General features: G+C 40.5%; 1 protein-coding gene across 7 annotated transcripts in view; it reads right to left on the minus strand.

Annotated features, from left to right (window-relative positions):
* The window catches only part of TAOK3 (TAO kinase 3), a 243,625-nt gene that overhangs the window by 94,117 nt on the left and 131,277 nt on the right, over nucleotides 1-18,231 (minus strand). For 5 of the 7 annotated variants that reach the window (XM_056537203.1, XM_056537201.1, XM_056537204.1 and 2 more), the window contains 3 exons: nucleotides 16,758-16,925; nucleotides 14,641-14,847; nucleotides 8,466-8,600 (listed from right to left, as the gene is read on the minus strand). In XM_056537203.1, coding sequence (XP_056393178.1) covers nucleotides 8,466-8,600; nucleotides 14,641-14,847; nucleotides 16,758-16,925 — 510 coding nt within the window. Of the gene's footprint in view, nucleotides 1-8,465; nucleotides 8,716-14,640; nucleotides 14,848-16,757; nucleotides 16,926-18,231 lie in introns of those variants that run through there. The other 2 variants (XM_056537207.1, XM_056537210.1) reach the window with 2 other exon arrangements.

Genomic DNA, 18,231 nt, shown 5'->3' on the forward strand with positions numbered 1-18,231 from the left:
AAGTACATATGGAAATATATCTCCCATTTCTGATACCCTAAGGTGTAAAACCCACGGCGTACAATTAGCTATAATCATCAAATTCTCGCTGGCCTTGTGTACAACCAGCTTGCCACAGACATCCTGATTTTACTATCTGCCCTTTAAACATTTAACAGCCTGACGCTTCCACCCAGTTTTGAATGCATGGAGTTGGATGCTCATCACCATCTCTCCTGGCAGAAGTGGTCACAGACACTCCTGCTGGGAAGAGACAGTACAGAGCAGCTGCTATAGAGAAATGACAATACTACTACTTACAGAGACCCATGCAGGATACGGCAGGCAGAAATAGATTGCTTATGACAGCAGAGTGGGTACTGGTAAAGTGTACAGGGGGGGGGGGGGGCCTGAGTTGGCGGCAATTTTTTATTTATTTATTTATTTATTTGGGGGGGGGGGGGGGGGCACAATTTCCACTACTAGAAAAGAAGAGGGGCATTGTGGTGCTTAATATTAGAGAGCTGACTGATTTCATGCCCCCAAAATGGTCAAATACACAAATGGGAGATTCTTTGCTAAAGAGGTCATCCAGAGGTATTCACATTACCCATTCATACAGTGGCTTAACATTACATATTATTGTCAAAGTCAAAATGAGCTGAACAGACTGCACTAAAAAGGTTATCCAGCTTTGCAAAACTGACGGCCTATCCTCATTTGTGTGAGTGCTGCAGCTTCTTAAAGGTTTACCTTTGCATGTACTTGAAATCGCTGTGCCATTCGTATAGGTAGTGTAAGGTCCTGCAGCATTGTCCTATTCACTTGATAGGGAAAGTGCTGCAGTACCTTGCACCACCGCTACTAACAGCACAGCCATTGCAGGTAGGAGCAAGAGTAGCTGGATGTACTTTCTATCTATGAGGAGCAAAAGCACACATTTAAAGGGGTACTCCGGTGGAAAACTTTTTTTTATTTTTATTTATTTTTTTATTTTATCAACTGATGCCAGAAAGTTAAACAGATTTGTAAATTACTTCTATTAAAAATGTTTAATCCTTCCAGTACTTATTAGCTGCTGAATACTACAGAGGAAATTATTCTCTTTTTGGAACACAGAGCTCTCTGCTGACATATCTGTCGATTTTAAGAACTGTCCAGAGTAGGAGAAAATCCCCATAGCAAATATATGCTGCTCTGGACAGAGATGTCAGCAGAGAGCACTGTGGTCATGATGTCAGCAGAGAGCTCTGCATTCCAAAAAGAAAATAATTTCCTCTGTAGTATTCAGCAGCTAATAAGTACTGGAAGGATTAAGATTTTTAGAATAGAAGGAATTTACAAATCTGTTTAACTTTCTGGCACCAGTTGATTTAAAAAAAAAATAAAAGATTTCCACTGGAGTACCCCTTTAAGAGACTGCAGCTCTATGGAGTCAATGGGTCCATAGTGGAATATGTCCGCTTATCTTTTTTCCAGTATCCCAATGTAAACCAGCAATGCAGTGCAACACAGCCTAATCCAAAGGGCTGTCAAACAAGCAAACAGTAGGTGCAAGGGTAACTAGAAATTAGGAGTCACAGCAAAGCCTCAATGATACAGGCATGGAAACAAAAACATGCCAGTTATAAAGGGCAGAAAACAATCCCCTTTTTTCCAGCTTTACACTTTGGAAATACAAAACAGTGTTTTGGAAGTTCGAGCTACATTATGAGAATACCTGTAATGTACAATATATATTGTACAATACATTTTAAACAATTTGTTATCTAACATAAAAGTTATTAAAAAAATTATCACATAAATGACTCCATCTACTTTCTAGATCATGACTAACAGAGCCAGGGTAAACACACACACATGGCAGGGAGACCTGGGAGTCCAAACTAACATACTAATACAAACCATGAAGGCCAAGCTAAAGTCCTGCTGTGCTTGGGGCCAAATAATCCCAGTTTCATACTTGTAGTACCTGCTAAAGTGCAGAACAACCTCAGTCAGGGAGACAATCGCCATGGGGGACCAGGAGACCATAACAAATAGCACATGTTGCTGATTCTCTGTACTCAGTCACTAGTGTGCACAAAAAATATGCAGTCCAGATGCAGACAACATTAGATTTATACTGGAACCTTGACATTTAAAAAGTTCAACTGATGGAGTATGCATGTATGACCTGAATGGAGAAAGGGGAGTATGCAGTTACCAGAAATCACTGGAGGCAGCATATTACCCCAAGAATTAAAAGAATCAAGTATAATAAAATCCAACAAGGATCTTTCTCTCCCCCCAATAACAACTTTTGAGGGAAAGTTGGGATTTATATTTAAACGTTGCTTAGACCCCACTTCAACTTTTTCACATTTATAAACAAATGTGCATTCTTTATCTCTTCAAAAACATGTACAATTCCCTATCGTACACTAACACGCATAAATAAAACAAGGCATACATAAGTATATATTTGTGCACAAAGCCAACCTACATCAAAGCAGCAAGCACAGTCTGAAATCCTGCAGCCTGTTACTACAAGCAGCGCTTCTGACTACAAGACTGCAAAATCCGGAGCTGTCCAGCATGGTTCAGCAAGACCATGAATACGGCAATCCATCATTTCTTATGTAGGTATTGCACCTACTTTACTACAGATTAACGTCTGCAAAAGCATCTTTTACAAAGTCACGTGATGTAGGGATCAAAGTAGGTTTAGCAAAGAGGAAAACATTCTCCCTTGACCATCTGTTAATGTCCCTCAATACTATCTACATTGGGAACAGGGAGGAAAAGTTGAATCTTGTGCTGTATGAGAGGTCACCATTGCCCCTTCCCAGCTGATCAGCTGATCACCATTTACACTATGTGAGTGGAATTTTCAGTTTGATAACCCGTTTGAGGAGCGCATTATCTTACTAATGGATGCATCAGGCTGGATTAGCAAGTCAAAAGATTACTAATGTCATTATATTATGGCGACAACTCTGCGCACAATAGGTTTAAACAGAGCATGTGGCATGACAACACTAGGAATTGGAGTTTTTCCACCTAGCTCTACAACATACCTAAACATTTACATTTCCTTCAAGTCATAGTTTGTTATGTGGCCAAAGCACTAGAGTTCTGTTCCCTAAAACAAATGGACTGATGTTGAGTACTGTGAAAGCTAGGGACACAATATTATGAATAAACTGTGTTATGCAATACCAAAACTGGAACTGGCCATATTCTGAGACTTGTAAACAGTGTAAGGCTGGGTTCCCACTACATTTTAAACAATACAGGACCATATACTGCTGGGGGGACCGAAAAAAAACAGGCGCTCCCGTCTCCCAGCCGTATCCGGCCCCTAAGTAATGCATTTCAATGAGCCCACCGGAGTCCGCGTTTGACTCCAGTCGGCTCATTGAAATGCATTACATACGGCCCGGATACGGCTGTGATACGAGCCGTATCACTCCCCCCAGCAGTCTATGGTCCCATATTGCTTAAAAAGTAGTGGGAACCCAGCCTTACAAGGATATTATTGTGGATTTCATTTTTTTCTTTTCATAGCATCTTTATTTACCAAAACAAAATACTGCCAAAACATAAAACAACTACTAGGTACTCAGGGGATACAAGCCAAATGTCCCCAAATGTTTGCTGAATTCTACTTTGTGTGTCCATTCAGGCAAACTCTCCAACCTGGTCTGACATGGAGCATGAAGAAACACTACTGCACAGTAGGCAGTATAATTCACCAAGATCTATGCACAATACTCTCTAGGCTTTATAGGACTGCATAGGTAAATATACCACCCAGTGTGCAATTTAATCTACCCACACCCCGAAATCAGATTGGATGGAGGGAATGCCTGGAAGACAACGTAAGATTCTTCAGAAGGCTGATAGATGTATGTCTGGGTCTGTGCTGTCCACCATAAAGTAATGTCCTCTATACCACATGACATTTTGTTACCTATAAGACTCCCAATGCATTATACTCTACCTTGTCTGGATACAGCAGCCCTGTGACTCATGGTTTACTCTTCCTACAAGCTCAAATGCACGCACTTTGAGGGGTGGAAATGGTGTTCAAAAACCTAGTATACAGTAAAGGTTTAAAGCATCGCAGTGTAAAAATACCCAATAGTACACAGTTGCAGGTAGTTGTTAAGCCAAGAAAAAAAAAACATACAAACCATTTGGACAAAGTTTTGGCTAAAATCGTACAAATTAATGTAAAGCCAACAAAGAAATACCACTTTGTATCTGTTGCTGTAAATTGGACATTTAGAAGTAACAGAAACCTACTACCAAGGAATGGATAACCCCAAGCTCTGAACAGTAGTACTGGACCCCACATCAGAGAGACTAACTCAGAACTATCCATTTTCCCTATAAGTCCACCAATTTGATAAAAAAAAAAAAAAAAAAAACTATAAAACTGCACTGTTGATAAACAGCGATCTAAAGGAAAACTGTCACTTGTTTTCTCCCGCACTATCCACAGTACTGGTGGATAGTGCGGGAGACACTGATTAAAATGAGTCCTACTTCGTCCGGTTCTGCACCGCCATTCTCCCGCAATTGTAGTTTTATTATCTGTTGAAATCTTTCTGTAACTGGCACGGGCGGGGCTTCTGCAGGTTAACTGGCACTGACGTTGGCGCCGCTTATGAATATTCATCCCCCCCAGTTAGGAGCGGCGTAGAGAGGGAGAACTGGAGGGAGGGGGGACGAATAATCATAAGCAGTGCTGACGTCAGTGCCAGTTAACCTGCAGAAGCACTGCCCGTGCCAGTTACAGGAAGATTTAAAACTACAATTGCGGGAGAACAGCGGCGCAGATCCGGGTAAGGTAGGGCTCATTTTAATCAGCGTCTCCCGCACTATCCACCACACCAGTACCTGTGTAAAGTGCGGGAGAAAATAAGTGACAGTTTTCCTTTAACCATGCTTTATATGCAAAGTCAAACAGTTGGTACTCAATGAGCATGTCCACTGGTTGCAACAAACCTCAAACAATTTACAGTGCTTCTCTAGAAAAATATCTTATTACATATTTGTGGGACTGGAACATCATTCCAGGGATTTATTCTAATATATTTAGAGCTGGGAAGGAATTTTTCCCCTTGGTATGGGCAACTGGCAACTGCCGCATAAGGGTTTTTTGCCTTTTTTGGATTAAGATAGTAGAGCTATAGGCTAAACTAAAGGACTGTTGTCTTTTTTCAACCTTAACTATGCAACTGTGTAATTGTGATCACCAGAATTAGTCTCTACTTACTTTGCAGTCTGCAGTAATTCCTAATATCTCAACATAAGTTCATTTGCTGGGCCCAGCTTCCTCTACTTCAGCACCATTGTTTTTGGACTCTATAGAAGATGTATCCCAGTAGTAAGCAAATAAACTCCAAAAACATAAAAAAAAGGGAATGCCAATTGCTGTCTGACTCACTGTGACTAGAACAATACAAAACTCAAAATTCCAGAAACTAAAAAAAGAAACCTCTATAATCCCCATGGCCAGTAGCATACAACACTAAGGAGGCTGTAATTGTTAAACAAATCCTAAAACAATTGGGAGACCTTAGTAAATGAAATAATGCCACATGTGCATGTCACCATCTTATATGGAATCCTTTGGCCAACAGCAGACACTTACTTTTTCTAAGAAACAAACATATTCAATAGGAAGAGGGGACTAACACATCCGGCACATGCCTGCCCCAACATCTGCATTTAGAGGACCATTGCCAAACCTAGCCAAAATATATTTTACATTGACTTTAGCTTTAACAATTTATCCCAGTATAGCTGAGAATCAATTATCAATGTGTTAGGTCTCCTTATATCCTGTATGAACCTTCCCTCCAAAAAGCCACCCCTACATCCTTCAAAGAAAAGCAACGTCAGCTACTGTGATGCCAGAAATAAAGGCAAAGCATGACAACTTCATAGATAATAAACTGCAGTTACAAAATTACCATAAAAAAAAATGAATTTATCAAACAGAACAACTTTCATTCATACACAACAGACATGTTACAGTATAATGCCATGACTACTGCAAATCCACAGAAAAATAGCATTTCTTTGCTAAGCCATTGCATTTTGCTGCAGTTTCACAGAAGTCTAAAAAATAAAAATAAAAATAAAAAAAGCAAAACTTGAGTGGAATGCTATATCTGAACATACAATGTACCATGTTCCATTATATGATCAGTAAATACAGGCAACTGCCCTAAACACCTTACATATTGGAATCTAAACACCTGCACTGCTTGCACCATTCAGGACATTGGCCACACGACTTTAGCAGTACAGTTATAATATACAACTTTATTCCCAGTTGTCTACACCAGGTCTTTTTTTACTCACTAATGATAACAGTGAAATTCTCTACATCACTGTTGCTACCGTATAAAATAAGGGTACCACATCAATACACATGAAGAACTCAAAAAACAGCCGCTGACTACTTAATAGGAAATTGTAAAATAACCCCCCAAAAATGATAACCGCGTCACACCTCCATCAACAGATACACCCATGGCCACCACTAAGAGCTTCTTTGTATTCACCCAACAACCCAAGGTTACATCAGGATGTGAAGTAACTTTTACATGCAAAAGGGGCCCCAGGAAGTGGACTCTTGGCAAGTCTAAATTTTGAGATTATAAAGTAAGTTTTATAACATAGGCCTTACAAAAATCATTACAATCTCCCCACAAATGTTCCACTGGTGAACATTTATACACCAAGCTTTTTGGACAAGAGGCCTACATTTTGTACTTGTTTCTAAATAGGGTATACAAGCATATAATAGCAAGATGATTTTGCCAGTAAGACAGCGGATCTAAAAGGTAATGTACAGAAAAAGGAGCAAGTACCATCCTCATGACTGTACCAGGTAAGTGGCCATGTTCTAACTGCAGAGACACGAAGATCAGGCCAATGACAAGGTGGTGGAGCAGAATTGTATTTGTAAGTTACTGTTTATCAACATAGTACACGGCTGTTTACATACAAACAACATGGCAACACAAACCACCAAGGAAACCTTGACAAGGATGTGCTGGCTTCTTTACATGGGCATTGCAACTGGAGACTTGCAACATTTTGGGGTTTTGACATGAGTAAGCATTTTTTGCACAAAACCTACAACTGCCTTTCATGTGACATAAGAGGGGAAAATGGGTTGCTGGAGAGTAACTTTGGAGGATTGCAGAATAGAAACCATTAAAAATGGTTCCTCTCCTATGATAACCGTGGTGTTATTGAAAAAAAAATAAAACATCTTGCCATCACTCCAAATGCAGTTTGTATATGCAAAACAGCTTTCACATCTTCTCAGAGACTGTGAGGACCTATACAATATGGCATATGCCAGCCTCTGGTAGAACCAGCAACAATTCTAGAATTGGGTTTTTACTCTTGTGCCAAGCAGCATCAGTACATGTCGACAGAACCTGGCTCTGCCCCTTATCCATAAATGTAGCAATGACTATCACAGCTAGAAGGAAGCCAAATAGTGATTGGGGGGGACGTATGTAAATATCCATCTATACATACATATTTGTACATGTGTGTAGATATATGTGAAGGGGTGTGACGTGCCCCCCCCCTCTTTTTTCCCCCCATCATCTTGCAAGGACACCCTATTTAGAAGGGAATATCTGGAGGATTATGCAATGGATAGCTCCATAAATATACACATTTTCTGTCTGCAACACAACTGACCCCTGCACAGTGAAATGTGAAGGAAGGGGGGGGGGGGGGGGGGAACATTGGCGAGAAGAAAGCCATGGTTCTTGTGTCTTCTCACAACACAAACATGTAGGATGATGCCTCGATATAGTCCTTCACCATACACTAGACATGCACCACCCGTCAGCAGCCAGGGAGGGTCAAGCAACGAAAAGCTCGCCACCCATCAGTAAAGGGGAAAGCTATAGATAGAGAGGGAAAGGTGTAACGGAGAGGGCATGGTTCCACACACACAGGTGACATTACGGGAGAGAAGCCTGCACACACACACAAAGAGCTCCATCTTCCCAGAGCCATCTCCCTGCCCAGCTTGTATTTAATATTGCAGTATTCTCAGCACCACCTCTGTGGCACACAACACATTCTATCTACATGCACACACATAGATGCTGCTCTATGACAATATGAGGGGATTTTTGTATTCCATGCACAGGGCTAGAATTCCTCCTTTGCAAGCCCTGGTTGCTATGCCAACAAACATTAAAACATGAACGACAGATAGGGGACGGGGGAGGGTAACCAGGAGATGCAAATCTCTTTTTATGGAGGGAGGGGTGATGGGGTTGAGGGTGCCAGGATGAGGTGAGGGGAAGGTGCAGCACAAGACGGTGGGGGGGTATTGGGAGGGGGAGGAGGAGGAGGTTGGGGGGGGATGGGTGATGGCAGCAGTACTAGCAATGGGAGAACATAGAGCCGGCAGTAGCGGCTAATAAATAAGCGGCGCCGCTGCTTCTTACCAAAGATGCTGATTTGATTGTAGCGAATCGCTCGCGGGTCCGGTAATGAAGTGCCTGACTTTGCACTGACGGGGTAGGCCGCAGCTCAGGCCTGGGATCCCTGTGGTCCGCCTCATCCCTTATGAATGCATGATCCTGCAGGAAGGGGTGAAAAGCAGGAGAGAGGAGTGTGCTGTGGCCCCGTCTGCGGCAGCGTGTCTCTCAGCCCTCCGTCCGCGCCAGCACGGCTCTATGAGATGCATAGTTTAACGTGATTCCCCCACCTTCCCTCCCGCCCCCCCGGCCGTCTCTCCCCTCTCACTCCCCGTTGTCCCCCCTCCTGTGTGTAGCTGATCGGTGATCGCCGATGTCTCTCTCTTTCTCGGTGTGTGGTGCCCGGGGGGCTCAGTCCCTGCAGATGCCACCGGGCGAGGGGCGAAGGGAGAGACGGCGGCAGCAGCAGCAGCCCATTGCAGCTGGAGCTCGGTGGGGTCAGCTGATCCTTTTAAAGAGATGCTTGTATGGCTCCAGCACGGCAGCAGTTCCCTAGCTCCACAATCCCATCCAGCCGGAGGAGGAGGCGGCAGAGGAGGAGGAGGGGACGGGGAGGGAATCTATGGAGATATATTTATTTATATCGCACACGTACACACACACTCACACACACACACTAAGTACACAGCAGCAGCAGCAGCGATCAGGCGGCTGCAGCTCTCCCTACACACTGGCATGGGCAGCACTACCCCCTCCCTCTGTGCATCCTTTTGTCTTTTAGATGATGCTGCCACCACCGCCGCCGCCGCCGATGATGCTGCCGATGCTGCTGCTCTATTTTTGGGCTTTGGTTGTGCAGTCTCCGCCCCTTCTGGCTGCAATAGATCTATGTTATTTTATATATAGGGTGGGGGGGGAAGTGGCTGAGCAGGAGTGGGGGTGCGGGCAAGGAGCCGGCCCCTGTGTCCGCCGCTCAGTCTGGCTGGGGTGGACGGGCACTGCTCCTCAGACCCTGCTCCGTTCTAGCACTTTCCAGCCTCGCTGAGGAGGGATCACTCGCATCTTTTTTTTTTTTTTTATCATCCCCCCTTTTAAAGAGACAGCACGATCGCTAAATATATGACATTTCCACAACTGTGAGAGGCGGGGAACACCCCCAAAATGGTGGCCGGGCGGGCACCTCCATCCCTAGGACCTACACTTTTTACTGATCATCCCACTGGGTTTCCTTCTCTGTCTTTAAAAGAAAAAAAAAGCATTTTCCAAGCAGGGTGCTTCCAGCTCTTGCAAAGCTACAAATCCCAGCATGCCCAGACAGCTGTCAACTGTCCAAGCATGCTGGGAGTTGTAGTTATGCAACAGCTGGAGGTGCGCTGGCTGCAAGATGCTGTTATACAAGATTAGATCCCCTGCACCAGTGGTCTCCAACCTGCGGACCTCCAGATTTAGCAAAACTACAACTCCCAGCATGCCCGGACAGCCGTTGGCTGTCCGGGCATGCTGGGAGTTGTAGTTTTGCAACATCTGGAGGTCCGCAGGTTGGAGACCACTGCCCTACACCCTAGAATTTTTTTTAAAAAGGGCCACAGCAAGGTGACATCATCTGACAGCTGTAGCCCAGATGTGGTCCTGAATACTAGTCACCCACCTGTTGGTTAGGACTGTAAATGGGTGCTAGGGCATGCTGCGTCCACTATTATGGGCCAGTTACTGCATAGACATATGCATGCCGCAGCATTTATTAATAAGAATTACGGCAAATGCACACTAGATGGATTTGCGGCACATTTTACTATTGGCAATAGTAGATCTGACATGCTGAGATCAATGGGGAATGCAAAATTCTCCCCAAATCAGCAGGATATAAAGGAGTTTTCCCATTAAGATAACTAGGTCTAAACTCATGCATTACGTGAAACCGAACATTTTCTGAAACCGTACTGTTTCCACTAACAGTCACACATACTCCATGCTAGAAGTACTGGCAGATAGTCTCCACTGTACATACAAGCAAGGGGAATTGTGGGAAAGCGTGTGGTCTGTTGCATGGCAAAACCACAGCCACGCACAGAAGGAAGTGATCAGATTAAAGGGGTACTCCGGTGAAAACCTTTTTTCTTTTAAATCAACTGGTGACAGAAAGTTAAACATATTTGTAAATTACTTCTGTTAAAAAATCTTAATCCTTCCAGTACTTATTAGCTGCTGATTGCTACAGAGGAAATTCCTTTCTTTTTGGAACACTGATGACATCACGACCACAGGGCTCTCTGCTGACATCTCTGTCCATTTTAGCAACCGTGCATAGCAGATGTATGCTAAGGGCAGCATGGTGGCTCACTGGTTAGCACTGCTGCCTTGCAGTGCTGGGGACTTGGGTTCAAATCCCACTAAGGACAACAATAAATAAAGCGTTATTATTATTATAATAACGTCAGCAGAGAGAACTGTGCTCGTGATGTCATCAGAGAGAATTCCAAAAAGAAAAGAATTTCCTCTGTAGTATTCAGCAGCTAATAAGTACAGGAAGGATTAAGATTTTTTAATATATGTAATTTACAAATATGTTTAACTTTCTGCCACCAGTTGATTTAAAAGAAAAAAGGCTTTCACCGGAGTACCCCTTTAAGGGTAGGGTCACACATGCCATATTTTGCTGTTTATTTGCAGCTGGATATTGTCCTACCCATTGAAGTCAATAGGTAGCAAAATCAACTGCATATTTTGCTATCTATTGACTTGACCCATTGCCACTTCTAGCCAGCAGCAAATATGCAGCAAAACACGGCACATGACCCTAACCTTAAGGGCTCGTGCACACAAGTGGATTTATTTGCAGGTTTCCCGCTGCTTGTTTGAAAGGGGATGGGCTCTACGCAGCAGATTATAGGCTGTGGAATTTCCCATGCAGAAAATCTGCCACAAGCCCTATTAAAGTCAATAGGTTATGCTGCAAATTTTGCACAGCAGAAATTCCGCAGCCGAAAACCTGCTGCAAATAGCCCGCCCCATTTCAAACACGCAGCGGGAAACCCACAAATAAATCCACTTGTGTGCACGAGCCCTAAGGGTGTATTCACACGTACAGTATCCTGCGCATATTTGATGCTCAGGATTTAAAGCTGTGCTCAGTCATTTTGTTCAACAATCCAATAGTAAAAAAGAGCTCCTTAGTCCAAGCATTAGATACAGTTCCTATGGCAAAAAACATGCTATTCAATGGGATTGCTTAATCCAAAAGTTTTTATATTTTTCTTCTTATGTAGAACATGTAATGAATCATCAACATGTAGCTATATCATGGATATTAATATCCATTGTATATCTGCATGTTGATAAGAAAAAAATAAAAACTTTGGATTAAGCCATCCCATTGAATAGCGTGTTTTTTACCATATGAACTCATTTAGTTTACATTGAACTCTGCAGCTTCAAATCCTGCACATCAAATATGTGCATGATACTGTATGAGTGAATAGACCTTTATGGTGAATGAAAACAGTTAAAGGGGTATTCCAGGCCAAAACTTTTTTTTTATATATCAATTGGCTCCGGAAAGTTAAACAGATTGGTAAATTATTTCTATTAAAAAATCTTAATCCTTCCAATAGTTATTAGCTTCTGAAGTGGAGTTGTTGTTTTCTGTCTAACTGCTCTCTGATGACTCACGTCCCGGGAGCTGTGCAGTTCCTATGGGGATATTCTCCCATCATGCACAGCTCCCAGGACGTGACATCATCATTGAGCAGTTAGACAGAAAACTTCAGAAGCTAATAACTATTGGAAGGATTAAGATTTTCTTATAGAAGTAATTTACAAATCTGTTTAACTTTCCGGAGCCAGTTGATATGTATAAAAAAAAAAGGTTTTGCCTGGAATACCCCTTTAAGTGTAGGGTTGTAAGAGAATTATCAAAACCTTTGCAGAGGATATGGGGAGCAGTTGCCCATAGCAACCACTCAGATCGCTTCTTTTATTAGTCTCAAGCCTTTTAAAAAAATTAAGGAAGCAATCTGGTTGCTAAGGGCAACTGGACCTTTTCCCTTGCACAGGCTTTGATAATTCTCCTCCATTGTACATAAAACACTGCACACGTGTACATCTATACACTAAGTATAGGGTACACATCTGATTTTACTTTACTTAGTGGGAAAACTCCTTTGATGCAAATTACTCTTGCAGATTTGAAGCGGACGATGTCCACAGCAAATAAACCTAACTTGCTTTTACCCTTCCTCTTCAACTTCCATTAAATCCTCACTAAATCTGGTTTTACTTATTTTCTGACAAGTAATGTCACTAGTAGGACAAAGTGATGGCAACCATATTCGGTAGACTTAGAGATGTCCATGTCAAAAGGGTCACTTGGCAATTGACCAGGGCACAGCTATTGTTTGTTATGCTGACCATTACAACATGTCCGTACAATGCATTTACATGTGTACTGGTGTCCAAACAACAATGAACTAGGCCAAAAAATGGACTTGTCTGACTAAAGGCCATTGTCGTGGTGATGATCTCCACCATGAATCACACCATTTAGCCAATTGCCTGTGATTTGTCACAGAATGTTGTTGTCACAGTTTGGGTCCACTCCTAAAAGTATTCTGTTGTATCACATCCACCTCAGTGACCATCACTAGGACAATGTGTAACATTTAGACTTGCAAATTGTGTCATTGTCACTGCTATACTAATGGCTTATCTACAGGGGGGGGGGGGGGGGGGGTTGTTTGTTTGTTTTTAGTTTATGCTACTTTTCTTCCTAGTTTTTTTTTTATGTTTTTTTTTTTATTCTAAAAGATCACAGGGTTTCAGAATAACCTTTTCTATAATTTGGCATTAGTTAGGTTTTTAATTATTATTAATATTTTTATTTATTTTATTCTAAAGACTACTCTCATGTAGAGCAGTAGTCTCCAAGTGCAAGTTGTGGTTTTGCAACAGCGACAAAGGCTGCTAGAGTCGCAGGTTGGAGACCGCTAATAGATTGTGTACCTTGAGGCAAAATGAAGGTAGAAAATAAGTACTTTATACCAAATGTTAAATGTGGGAAAGGCTTAACATTTAATTGTATACACTGCTTTTCTTTGCCCCTAAAGCCTTTTAATGGGTAGACATATTTGGAAATAGGAAACATTTGGGGAGATTTATCAAAACCTGAGCATAGAAAAAGTTGACCAGATTTGTTATTATGGGCAACCGCTCCACTTTTCTTTTGCATAGGTTTTGATAAATCTCCTTCATCGTCACCAAATCCAACACACACACATACACTTCACAGCATTTTAGGTTATAACCTCCTCCCCTGCCTCCTCATCCTCCAGTTGTACAGCAGCAGTAGCCATGTAAGAGAATGTTCATACATGCAGATTTGTTGCAGAACTTTTGTAACCTCAGAACTAGGCTGCACCACATTTGCTGCATTTCTTTATAACCCTAAGAAAGTTTTCAGGGTAAGTTCTTACATTGCAGTTTTGCAGCAGAGTTTCTAAAGTAACTTCAATAGGGAAGTAAAGCAACATCTGCTCTGCAACAAATCCACAGCATGTAAACAATCTTAAAAGTAGCCCATACAGTATCTTTGTGCCTGCATATGATGAACTGCTGCTTGAGAAAATTATGGGTTTTGCCCACAGCAACCAATCACAACTCAACATCCATTTTACCAAAGCTTGGTAAGATGAGAAAGCCGATCTGTAATTGGTGGCTATGGGTAACACCAGACAGTTTTGGTTTTAGGTAGATTGATAAATCTGGGCCACCAAGCTTATTTTGGATGAGGTAATATGCAGGCTGCATCTGGTCACCACCCTGGAGACTCTGCTGAGGACTAGGACCAGATTTATCAAACTGTGTGAGAGAAAAAGTAGAGAGATTTTTCCACAGCAACCAATCACAGCTCAGCAAACGAGCTCTGGTAAAGTGAAAGCTGAACTGTGATTGGTTGCTGTGGGGAAATCACTCCACTTTCTCTCACACAGTTTGATAAATCTGGGCTTAAATTAACAGCAGATTAGGGGGATCATTGTAACGCAAATGCTCCAAAACATAAAATGATAGCACCTTTCCATATGGTGATAGATACATTTGTTAACATTTTTTATTTAAGTGCATAATATCTGTTCAATGCACCTTTTACTAAAGTAAACTGAGTCTCTAGCTCCTAACCTGACATACCCAAGTGAAAAGACTCACTTACCTTTTTAGGTACCAAAGAAGAGGTGGAATCGAAAGTGCAACTGTAACTTTGCATCAAGCTCAGGTCTGGGCTCATGTTGTCTATGACTTCTTGCATGCTATTTACACTGCTGCTCTGGCTACCCGTACTGACTGACATACTTGGTATGGAATGGTTGCTGCCAAGGCTATCCATTTTTCTGGTCAAGTTTGTCACATGTTCGCTCTCCTATAGGGGGTATACAATGATATTACAATGATGTTTCTATTACCATTTTAAGATGATATATTATTAATAAAATAATAAATAAATAAATTATTAAAATAAGAAGAATAAAATCCTAGTTTTTCCATTGTAACCCGAGCATACAAACTATAGTCTTGGTATCCAGTCATATTCTATGTAGTTTACATATCCATGAGCAGTAAAAACTAACTGTAACCTGTTGTAGGTACAGGTTCATAATTTCCTTGTAAGGATTATTGGGGAGATTTATCAAAACCTGTTCAGAGGAAAAGTTTCTGAGTTGCCCATAGCAACCAATCAGATCGCTTCTTTCATTTTTCAGAGGCCTCTCAGCAACTTTTTCTCTGGACAGGTTTTGATAAATCTCACCCTATATGAAATCACAACTATTGTAAGACTTTGCCACTAACAAGTGAAATAGATATCCCTAAAATGTATAAGAGTGAAAATTATAATCTATATGTTCTTATTCCTGAAATGCCAAATATTTCCACACACTATATGAAAACAATATTAAAACATTCATTTCTTATTACTAGAAGCCATAAACTACCATATACTATATGCACAGATAAATTACTATTCTACGTGCAGCACGACCTTTGCCTTTAAAGTTTACTCTTTTATGCTATATATATATATATATATATATATATATATATATATATATATATATATATATATATATATATATATATATATATATGCAACTCTGGCCGCAGCTTTTGTCATGATTTAAAAAGAACATACTTTCTTATCCCTATTGGGCCAGTTCCGAAGGATGGATCAAAATTATACAAATAAGAAATTATGCTCTTGTAAAAATATTAGTATCATGTTCAAATATGGCAAATTTGTTGTAGAAATGTGCAAATCATAGGGCATGTTTACACGTTGCAGATTTGTTGCAGAAATTGATCTGTGTGAGCATACCCTATTTCTTATTTTACTGCTGTGAAGCTTAATTTAGAGGCATTACTGACAAACCAATTTATAAAATAAAGGCAAAGGTTTATTAAATATAAACATACCAAACTAAATGTATTAATGTAATAATTATCATAGGTTATCATAAAGGTATTTAAACTAAAAATATCCACACACAGACACACTGCATAAATATAACTACTTAATGCAGTAATAGAAAACTTACTGTAAATGGATGCTTCATATTAAAATTGTAACAGAACAACTGCATAAAAAATAAAGATTTCTATGTAAAGTTGCTAGTTGCTTTAGAATTAAACATATTAGGATCGGACTGGTACTTAACACTGAATTGATAGTACGTAATACAAATTACATGACATGGTAGCACAATCCACTACTACTACTGGTGACTTCTTGGTCTAAGTTCATTTAACATTTTACTCAAACATTTTACTATGAGTTATACATATGGTAAAAGTCCCAAGTGGAAAAAGGGAGCGATCTGCTAGTTATTCCCTAGAGAGCCCGATTCTTGTACGGTCTCTACTAAAATAGCTCATTAAATGGTCAACAGCCTATACTACATAATGGCAGAGAGCCAGGCCCATAAGTAATGTGAGCAATCAATAAGAATGGTGCAAATATACTGTACAGAACACTAAACAATGTTCAGGCTGCATGTACATTTGTGGCCATGTTATTTTATTACCTTAGAATCCATTTATTTATTTCAGAATTAAAATAGGTCATTTATGCTACACTACATAGTTTTATAAGTACCAGGTCCAAACCAGTGTTAACCCTTTTTATTTAATTGTATTGATAAATACAAGCAAGGTGTTTCTACTGGGCTATTGGGGATTCTCCTGAAATAATAAATTAATATTTCAGTACTAAAGATTTTTCATGATAAATAAAATATTTTCTTTGTCTTTAATTTTAACGTTCAGGATGTGCCTTACCTCATCATCTTCCTGAGACTCATTCAGTGGACCATTTCGCGATTCCTGAAATAGTATTTTTTTCATTTTTCTATACTGTAAATTGTCCAGCTCCCTGACAGCATCCTTAGTCCTCTGGATCAGGTCTATAAGAACTCGTGCTGGTCGTTCTCTGCGCACAAAATCGTGCTAGAATTCAAGAGAATTACAGATTAGTATAATATAATATATATATATATATATATATATATATATATATATATATATATATATATATATATAAATTACCATTCTTTTTCATCTTAATTGACCAAAAATTGAATAGATTTAATAAGAATATTGTGTGCTTAACATATCTAAACACACACACAGCAATTAGAGATGAGCGAACTTACGGTAAATTCGATTCGTCACGAACTTCTCCGCTAGGCAGTTGATGACTTTATCCTGCATAAATGAGTTCAGCTTTCAGGTGCTCCAGTGGGCTGGAAAAGGTGGATACATTCCTAGGAGAATCTTTCCTAGGACTGTATCCACCTTTTCCAGCCCACCAGAGCACCTGAAGGCTGAACTAATTTATGCAGGATAAGTCATCAACTGCCGAGCAGAGAAGTTCGTGACGAATCGAATTTACTGTAAGTTCTCTCATCTCTTACAGCAATACATATAACCGAAACACTGAGAAGATGGCAGAAATCCTCAGATCAAAAGGAACCAGCACATAGTAAGTATACGTTATCTGTATACCCTAGAGCAGTGATCTTCAACCTGCGGACCTCCAGATGTTGCAAAACTACAACTCTCAGCATGCCCGGACAGCCGTTGGCATTGTAACCTGGGAAAAATCTGAGACCACAGTCATTTTGTATGCTGGTAAAAATAAATATTGGGGTGAAAATCACAGAAGAATTGTGAGATGACCGTCACACACAGGTACAGACACTATATTATGAACTACACTAACTTTACAGCCCCTGTAGCATAGTCAAATAAAAAAAACTCCTGGAATACCCCTTTAAGGACCAGGCCAATTTTGTTTTTTCCTCCTCGCCTTCTAAAATCCATAACTCTTATATTTTCATCTACAGATCCATGATATAAGGGCTTGTTTTTTTTGCACAACCAATTGTATTTTGTAATGAAACCTCTCATTTTACCAAAAAATGTACGACAAACCCAAATAATTATTTTTTAGGGAGGAAATTTAAATGTAAACCACAATTTTGCACATTTTGGAGAGTTTCGTTTTCACACTGTACACTTTACGGTAAAAATTATGTGTTCTTTATTCTGTGGGTCAATAAGATTAAAATGATACCCATGGCTAGATACTTTTATATTTTTGTACAGCTTTAAAAAAAAAAATCTAAAACTTTTTGTACAAAGTCCGTAATCTAAAATCGCCCTATTTTGACCACCTATAACTTTCATTTTTCCGTATATTGTGCGGCATGAGGGCTAATTTTTTGCGCCGTCATCTGTACTTTTTATCGAT

The sequence above is a fragment of the Hyla sarda genome, chromosome 1 (assembly GCF_029499605.1).
Source record: "Hyla sarda isolate aHylSar1 chromosome 1, aHylSar1.hap1, whole genome shotgun sequence".
Classification (NCBI taxonomy): Eukaryota; Metazoa; Chordata; class Amphibia; order Anura; family Hylidae; genus Hyla; species Hyla sarda.